The following is a 9085-nucleotide window of genomic DNA, read 5'->3' as shown; positions in this document are numbered from 1 at the left end:
GTTATTCCATTGATTGGCAAGCTTTTGGAATCGACAGTCTCGTGTAGTGTCAGAGACGGCAATCTGCTTGTATGAGGAACAGACCTCACCTAGTTTGGTTTAATGTATGATGATGATGATGAAATCACGATTTGTCTCCTTTGTTTTTTACGCATGACGTACCCTGTGGGAAAAAAAAACGAGGGCTGCGAGTTCGTACATACCCTTGCCATTGCTGTTATTCAGTAGCTCGTACACACTGCCTTTTCACGATTCTCGGTACGTTTCCATGGACCGCAGATCTGCCAACGTCTCTTGCCTAATCAGTTTATAATGACGGGAAACATTAAGAGGGCCGAGACGTATACCTGAAACTTGGTCTTCTTTTTATTGGTCACTTTTATTCATTAGTACTCATTTCAAGTCTACATTTCCCGCATTTTGGAAAATTTCTTGGTAGTATTTCATCATGTAGCTCTAGAAACAGGTATGCGACAGACACAAATATACTCAATAATGGGTAGTAGTATGCATAGTGCTCACAAATCATCCAAAAAACAAAAAAAGTTCCCCCAATCAGACATTTTTGAATCAGCATCTTCACCACCACTTGGCGCTCGTCTCGCGAATGACGTTGGAACCGCAGTGAATTTCGCCTTGGCTGGTGTGGTGCGTGAACCAGTCATCCATGAAATGAATTGTATAGTTTGCCTTGGCGTACGCAGCGGTGACGGCCGTCGCGAGAATGTCCTTGCCGTCAACAATGGGGCCCCAAGGGTTCGGCGCCACGTACTCGGTATTGGACAAGACGACGCCATTGATGCAGCCGGGATACATGGCGCTGACCTGCAGCGTCTTGGGCGCGTCGTCCCGCTGGGTAATGCCAGAGGAGAAGGAGGACGAGGAGGACGGGGAGGACGAGGACGATGTCTCGACGCCGGCCGCTTCGAGAATGGATACGGGTCGCGGCCTGCCGTGCGTGCGATGGCGGCCGGTGAGCTCCTCTCTGGCTTGCACGGAATAGTTGGAGCCTGGGGTCCAGGTGGAATTCCACTGGATGACGCACTTGAGCGTGTTATTGGCAGGGTGGTAGAGCGTCGGGACACGAATGATTTCTCCGTCGGTGATGCCCGTCTCGCGCTTGACAATGTCAATGTTGGCCTTGATGTTGTCGTCGCAGTACTTTTGAATCTCGGTCAAGTTGACCCTGTTCAAAACATCGTCGAGCGTGTCCTTGGGCAAGCAGCGCGTGTCGTCGTCCTCGGGCATGACGGGACGAGACAGAGCAGACACATTTCCGTTGCCTGCCTTTTGCGCTTGCTGGAGAATGGCAAGACCGGCCATGGGGTCATCCACCATCATGACCCAGCCTCGCTCGTTTTGGGCCGGCAAAAACTGCATAAACTCGTCCGTGTGCCCAACCTCGAGCCAAGTCGTGTCAATCTCAATAGGTGCCTGCACCTCTTGCGCATTGAGAAACTTTGTTATTTCGGGCTTGACACCGTGGTGGGAGCCCAGGACCGTCCGTCCTGCGGGCCAAGTCTTGCCGTTGAAAGTGTATGGCGGGACGGCTTCGAGATTGCCGGTGGAATCCGTAGTATCGCCATATGTATAATGCTGCACAGCTCCGACCGTGTCAGATCGCATCTCGCGAAAGAGCCAGCGGTGTGATCGGATTCTGCTCGTCGAGTTTTGAGCAGAAGCAATCATGACACGCAGTGTGACCGGGCCATCTGCCCCCGGCATAGTCGTATATCCCGCCTCGAAAAAGTCTTGAGTCCACTCATCTGACTGATTGGCTCGGAGAACAGGCTTCTTGAGTCCCGCCAGAGCAGAAAATCTCTCAAAATCGCCATTATAGCGGTCCGAAAAAGTGTCACCGTCCTCTAGTTTGAAATCAGTCACGACCACTTGCTCGGCAAGCTGGGCGGGATGATGCGTGAGCACAGGAGCAACTCGCATGGCAACGCTGTCTTTGGCTTTCGCACCGTTATCCTCAACCGAGAATTGCAGCGTGGCTCTACCGTCCCATCTGTCCGTGCGGACCTCGCGGGCGTCGACACCCAGATTCAGTCCCTGGCGTAGCTGATCCGCCGTAAAGGTATAGTTGGAAGCGATATAGGTCCAGCCATCATCACCTTGCTTGAGAAAGACGCGGACTTTGGAGGCGGCAGTCTTGTCTACCACCACCACAGAGCCCGTTGCCGAGTCACCAAGGTTGGTGATTGGCAGAGTCAAAACTGGCGCCAGGTACTTTGGGTTTCGCTGGACATTGCCAGTAGCATCGTTGCACAGGTTATAATCGACAAGGGTCTCGTCAAACTCAAAGGTGGTAATATTGGACGAGCATCGACGATTCGAATCGCCAATGTTGGCGAGCAAGAGAGCGCCAGAGGTCTCCGTCCAGGTGTCTTTACCAGTGTGGTCGCTCTTTCCTGTCGTGTCTATTCTGCCATCGCGGTTGGTATCGGCAAGAATAGTTGCTTCCAGAGCCTGGCTTGCACCAAAAAAGCCTGCATGCAGGGGTTAGTACACACAAAAGCTCTGCGATCCGCAGTCGTCCGTGGCCATACCCAGAGTAAGAGCAGCGGCCTTTCCAATAGACCGCATGATTGATAGTGAAGCTGAGCTATGAGCAGCGCAAGATGAGAGTTCTATTCAGTGTTGGTCTAAGAGCCGGGAGAACTGATGGTCCTCGTTTGGTTTTGCATGGCCAAGATATCTTGATATATAAGTTGCTTTCACAGCATGTGTTATAGCCTCCGGTATTGACTTTCAATATACATTTCTTCTTGAGTCGCTCAACTCTGAGGTGTAAGTTGACATTAGTCGGACCACTTGTCCTGCTCCGCCTTGACTTCGTATTTGTGTTTAGCTTATAACTGGCCGGCCGCGTCATGCCGTATCCCTACTGTAGCTTTAATGTCAACTTTAAAGTCTTTTTTAGGAAGGTAGTAGGTCTCTGCGGAGTAAATGAGCTGCTGATCCTGCCTAATATCTGCAAAGTCGATGGAGCAGGGGGCGGCGGAGTTTATACATAGCCCCATCTGTGCAGAGCCAAGCAGATGCAACTCTAGATCCGCCAGAGTGTTTCAGAAACGCACAGAAATACGAGTCACGGCTCACAAGTCAACAAGAGAGATGAGCATGGCCAAGTATAGACCGGAAGACTACGATGTAGCGGGACAGAGAACACTGGCGCGGCATAAAAATCAGAGCTCTGTCGTAGATGCCATAGAATGTTCCGGAGCTCATATATGTTCTGATTGCCAGACTAGAGAAGACTGGCAAACGAGTTTCCACAGCCAAGATATAGATGGGGAAAGACAATATTGGTCATCTGTCGACTTATGACCCGTTTCAATTCAGTTGCCAAGATGTGGACTAGGTAATATAAAGACGCCGCGAAGCCAATAGTTCCAGTGAAGTGGGAGCAGTCACCATCCCGTTGGTGTAAGAAATTAAGCCTATAATTTGATGTTAGTAAAGAGACGCTATAACTACTCTTATCAACACAAGTTAGCTTGCTATTTATGTGCGTTCTACTTTTTCCGTGTCTTGAGGAGTATTAAATGGCATAGTTGCTAAAGATAGCATTCGCCTGTGCACCACGTGCACGTTCATCAACAACTCAAATCAGACGTTGAAATAAAGCAAACAAACGACTCACTAATATTCTATTCAGATACAGTTGGTGGGACATTGTGATCTTCGGAAATGAGAGCTGAAATGCGATTTCCATCTTGGATGTGTGTGGACTCTTCACCCTCGATATCCACTTCACACTTTCTATTGCATGGGGTACGTACGCACGTTACGCGGCTAAGGACGGGCCTGCCTCATTTGGCCTGTAATGGTTCATATGCTATTTCCTAGGTAATTACCAACTAACCAACCTTGATCCCCTTCAAGTAATGTTGGACGGAGAGAGGCACGGCATCAAACTTATAACTCCAGATCCGACGACGATGCAAGGAAATAATGGCATGAACGATTTTGCACTGCTTTGTCTGGATAGCCTCAGTGCGGCATGTTACAATTGGACACAATTGATTGGCCAAAAAATTACCATCTCCCTCTAGCTTCATGTTCAACCAGGTGGGACATGGTGTTGGCTTTTTTGGCACCCTTGAAACCGTGCTAAGAATTATAGTCGGTGGTAAAAATAATAATGAGCACCTCGAGGGCGGCAATAAACTTCACAGCAGCTGCAAAGTCATCAACGTGCCTTTAATATATTATACGAACAATCGATCGTGACGAGATCATGCCTGGGCTCGACTCGATACGATTTCTCCGCTCCGATTAATGTCTAGAGGTGAGGTGGAAGATGCACAAGTATGGCGTCTTTTGGCGCTACAGTAAAACCTCACATCTATTGAAACACAGCGTCCAAAAGTTGGAGCAACTCAATGTATGGTATTGAATGTTTGCACTCAGAAGTGGATGCTCTCTTTACGACATCTTGTTCATCATACACTGAACCGGCCCGAGCCGCTTTCTGCCGGCAGCTTTGCAGTCTGGGCTCGGCCCATTTGCGGTAAATCTACGCATCGCCCCTCAACTAATTCTACGAACATACGTAACCGCAGATTCAGCGTCTCAAATTAGATCAGATAAGATCCATCAGCGTGGGCACATTTTCCCAAGTGGAACACAGTCCAATAGCGTACGGTGTGGCCGTTAAGCACGACTCACGAGGGTGAGCGCCCTTACGGCCTGGGGCCTGGGGCGGGAGGCAGACAGCGTCGGCTTTAGGTGAGCGTACATTTTACATAGTATAGTCATGTGGCAAATTAAGTAATCGATATTCAGAATTTCATCTGCTGTGTCACTGTGCCCCATGCAAAGTTCATTATGTGACAGCCAATAGGGGATGCCTCGGCCTCTTTGTTTGAATTTAACATAGGCAACGTATTTCTAATGCGGTATATCATACAAGATTGGGCTTTCTACAATCCTTGGTCTTATTGTTACATCTCTGCTCTACTATCCAACCACCTTACCAGCCCTGCTTCCGCAGCTCGTGGACACGGGTATACGCCGCGCAGAAGCCGACCTTGAAACGAGACCGCCAACGCTCGCTCGCGAGACGCTTGCGCTTCAGACCCTTCCGTTCGTGGAACCTCTGCGAGTAGTACTTGTTCTTGACGTGCTGGCTGCCGACGAGGCGGCCAAGCATGGCCAGCGCGCCGCGGACCGTGGGCGCCGAGTTGGGACCCGGGTTGGCGTTTCGCACAAAAATGGTGCGGCCCGTCGCGGCAACGGCGCGCACGCGCGGCCGTGTCAGGGGATCATCCTGCTGCACGGAGCGGCCGTAGTCGGAGGCCTTGCTCGACAGGATCCCAGTGACGTCCAGCTGAAACGGTACCCCTTTGCTGGTCGCCGAGTATGTGTGGGCAGGCGAGGTGGTGTCGGAAGAAGAAGAAGGAGGAGGAGGAGGAGGGAGGCTGGTGGCGGCGGCGGAGGCAGACTTGGGAGGCGGCGGTGGCGGCGGCGGCGTCATGGTGGACTGGACGTTGATATTGGGCCGTGCCGGAGCGGCGGGTTCTTGAGCGGCGGGTTCTAGAGGTTTGGCTCGCATGCCGCCAATGAGAGGATTTATTCGCGGCGGAGGCTTGGGCGCACGGCGCTCGTTGAGGTTCATGGTGGTCGTGGTGAAGCATCGCGCGGGCGACGGACGCTGCATGGCTATCCTATGCAGTATGGTGCTGCTGTGACGAATTGAGGATGCCCTGGCAAAAGTGTTAGTATTAAAAGTCGTAGAGCATTGCAAATGACTGAACATGAGGGACTGGAGCGCACATTTTGACGTGATGCGAGCGGCAGTGCTCTGTGAATGAATCGGTGCTGGCACAGGTCGCAGCTAGGAGGTTGATGCTGAGCGCGAAAACTAGCTGGCATTCGTTGTGCGGAAAAAATATTGATGCGGTGCCTGCCAAAAATTGATCTGGCGGCTGGTGGGACCAATCAACGCGGCGCCGCAAACTTGGAGCTCCATCGACAACCAGCCTGCCATACAACTTTTTGTTGCAGCCGACGATATTTTCCATCTAATTGCGCCTCCTTTTACTACATCGTTATACTTGAGGCCACTAATCTGGAATATTCGCCACGATTTAGATCGCGTTGAGCACCACGCGACATGTCGTATAACCAACATGGAGGCATGTTCTGGGCCTCACGAGTTGAATGCACAGCTAACAAAGTTGTAGGCAGTCCGTATGGTGCGCCGCCAGGATATGGTGGCTACGGAAATCCTCCTCCTGGCATGAGTGCGCCGCCAGGGCTAGGTAATTGGTGGCGGAATCTTCGTTGGCCATAGATACTGATGTTTTACAGGTGCTCCTCCTCCAGGCGTCCCAGCCCGTCCAGGCATGCCACCGGGCATGCAGCAAGCGAATGCGCCGTCCGCGGGTCGTGGTCCGCCAGCATCCTTTCAGCCTCCAAATATTCCCAACATCAACTTTAGCGCACCCGTGATTCGACTCGGCACGACAGGACCGGCCGGCGGAAACGACCGAAGCGACGGTCCCAGAGGCGGCGGCCGTCCGGGGCTGGGCATGGACAGAGGCCAAGACTCAGGACGATTGTTGAACCGTGACGTTTCTCAAGTCCTGATCCCACCAACAGCCGAGGAAAAATTGCGGACGATGTTCATACACGAGATTCCCGAGGGAGTGGGCAGCGATGGCATTCAAAAGATTCTCAGCGCTGTGGGACGGTTAAGGCGATGGGAAGCGCTGGATAGCGTAATGAATGATCACAAAGGGGCCAAATTTGGCTTTGCGCTTTTCGAGGACGTCGAGTCGCTGCACAACGCCGCGCGCTTGTTGGTTGAGGAGGAGGTTCAAGTGCCCAAGACGAAGCAGCCCATTGCGACAGAACAGCCAAAGGACGACACATTTGAAGATTTTGAAAAGGTAAAGCTACAAACTACGTTGGACGCCAGCACGGTCAACTACCTAGAGGCGTTCCGTAAGGAGGAGGAGGAAGCCGATGCGGGAGAGGCGCACGCCCGCGCACAGCTCAAATACGCTCTACGAGATTTATTCTATCCATTATCGGCGTCGACATCCCGCCATGTGGATACTGTCATGGATAATGCTGGAAACGGAGAGGCAGTCGAGGTTGTCAATATTGGGCTGGCACAAGAAGACGAGTTGGCCGATATCCCAGCCGAGATTCGCGAAGTTGTGCTTAAAGAGATTGCCGCTTTCCGCGAACGTAGCAACCAGCACGACTTGGAACGTTTACGTGGCGAGGAAGAGTTTGAAGAGCAAGAACGGCGACGCAACGGAGCATCGCGGCCCGCGCCGCAAGAAGGCTCCAACGGCATACCCCTTGGCCCTCGCGGCGCACCCTCCGGGCCCCGCGCCCAAAATGGCACCAGTGGTGGCGACTTTGTCAACGGCGGCGTCGAAAACGGCGGCATCACCTACCGCGATGACGACACGGACGCCAGCGACGAAGAGCTGCATCGACGCCACCTCGACGAGGAAAAGGCGAGCGCGGATCGGCTGTACAGCGAGGCGGAGCGCAAGTGGGCGAGCCGCGAGCGCGCGCGGCAGGCAGCGCTGGATCGCGAGCGCAACCGCGAAAAGGACGGCGCCGAGGCGCAGCGGCGGCGCGCGCAGGCCCGCCTCGCGCAGGATAAGGAGTGGGACGACGAGCGCGAGGCGAGTCGCAAGACGCACCCGTACTACCGGGACCACGCCGCGTGGGCCCGCAAGCGCGCGGGCGACCGCGCCGACGAGGAGGCCAAGGACGAGGCGGACCGGCGCCAGGAAAAGGAGGACGAGCGCCGCGCGGCGGCCCAGCGGGAGCGCGCGCTCGGCATGGCGGACTCTTTCCTCGACAAGCAGGCCGAAGAATCGTCGCGGCCTCGCGAGACGGAAACCGATTCAACTGCTGCCGCCGCTGCTGCTGCGCCCGCTGCGGCGCCGCAGCCATTCAAGCTGTCCCTGGGTGCTGCCGCGCAAAAGGCGCAAGCGTCGCGGGGTGCGGCCGCGGCGCGCCGCCGCACCGTTGCCGAGGTCGAGGGCCTGCTCGACGACGAAGAGGAGCAGGACGCGACGCGCCGACTGCGACCGCTGATCCCGCTCGAGCACGACGACGGGGGCTCGGGTGCCGTTGGCGGTGCCGGCGGCGCCGCGGGCATGACGGACGAGGAGGTGTCGCGGGCGGTGCGGGCGCTGGCGCAGGAGATTCCGTCGGACCGCGAGGGCCTCTGGCGGTGGGAGGTGCAGTGGGATCACATGGACGAAGGTGTCGTGGCGGACAGGCTCCGGCCGTTTGTGGAGAAGAAGATTGTGGAATACCTCGGCGTGCAGGAGGAGATGCTGGTGGAGGCGGTCGAAGAGCATCTGCGCAAGCATGGGACGGCGGCGGCGTTGGTGGAGGAGTTGGAAGGGGTAAGTTTTCTTGTTTTTGTTTTTTTTTTCTTCTCTTTCTCTTCTTCTCTTTACTGGCTTGCTCTCTTCCTGTTTTCCGTCTTTATCTCTTTTTTGTTTTTAAACCCCCTCGTCTTTCTCACCTTTTCATTCCCGCGGCGTCCGTCCCTCTTTTCCCTTGAAACCACCCCAATTCTTCATCACCATTTTGGCGAGTCGTGTTTCTTTGTTGCACCGGCTTCGACATTTTGATGACTGCATGATCAATCCCCGTTTCCTTTTTCTTCCTTTTTCTTCCTTTTTTTTTTTCTTTTTTTTTTTTTAAAAAAAAACGGTCTTCTCAAGCTTACACACATTCTACAGGCACTAGACGACGAGGCCGAGGACCTGGTCAAAAAGTTGTGGCGCATGGTCATCTTCTTTACCGAATCGGAAAAGAGGGGCCTCCCGGCGTAAGCACCGATGCAGGCGAGGAGGAGGAGAGGGTCATTGATGAGTGGCTGGGGTGGATGAGGGGAAAGCATATCAAGACACGTTTTTTTGGGGGGGGGGGGAGTCTGGGATATTGGTTGGTGGGAATATCTTCCTCCGATGTGTGCTTTTATTAATCTGCTGTAAAGTACTATAAGATGACGTTATTGGCGAATGGACTAAATCTAGAGTTATGTCTCGTTGATATTTCGTATTTCTTGTCGATTGTGCAATGTGCAATC

The 9085-nt window shown here is 53.6% G+C and overlaps 3 protein-coding genes across 3 annotated transcripts; 1 reads left to right on the top strand and 2 right to left on the bottom strand.

Moving 5' to 3' along the window:
• Window positions 1-579: 579 nt before the first annotated feature.
• Window positions 580-2589, bottom strand: BBA_02137 (putative peptidylarginine deiminase; the record flags this gene model as incomplete). The annotated part of the gene is made up of 2 exons (XM_008597234.1): window positions 580-2492; window positions 2553-2589. 2 exons carry the CDS (start codon window positions 2587-2589, stop codon window positions 580-582), a joined length of 1950 nt encoding a protein of 649 aa, XP_008595456.1.
• A 2392-nt stretch (window positions 2590-4981) lies between these two features.
• BBA_02136 (uncharacterized protein) lies at window positions 4982-5668 on the bottom strand (the record flags this gene model as incomplete). The annotated part of the gene is made up of 1 exon (XM_008597233.1): window positions 4982-5668. The coding sequence occupies one exon, from the start codon at window positions 5666-5668 to the stop codon at window positions 4982-4984; it is 687 nt and encodes a 228-aa protein (XP_008595455.1).
• Window positions 5669-6124: 456 nt separating this feature from the next.
• BBA_02135 (RNA-binding protein RBM25) lies at window positions 6125-8828 on the top strand (the record flags this gene model as incomplete). The annotated part of the gene is made up of 3 exons (XM_008597232.1): window positions 6125-6272; window positions 6322-8393; window positions 8736-8828. 3 exons carry the CDS (start codon window positions 6125-6127, stop codon window positions 8826-8828), a joined length of 2313 nt encoding a protein of 770 aa, XP_008595454.1.
• Window positions 8829-9085: the final 257 nt, after the last annotated feature.

Source organism: Beauveria bassiana (genome assembly GCF_000280675.1).
Source record: "Beauveria bassiana ARSEF 2860 unplaced genomic scaffold BBA_S00004, whole genome shotgun sequence".
NCBI lineage: Eukaryota > Fungi > Ascomycota > Sordariomycetes > Hypocreales > Cordycipitaceae > Beauveria > Beauveria bassiana.
Note: the sequence above shows the minus strand (reverse complement) of the source record. Positions and strands in the feature narration are given on the sequence as shown.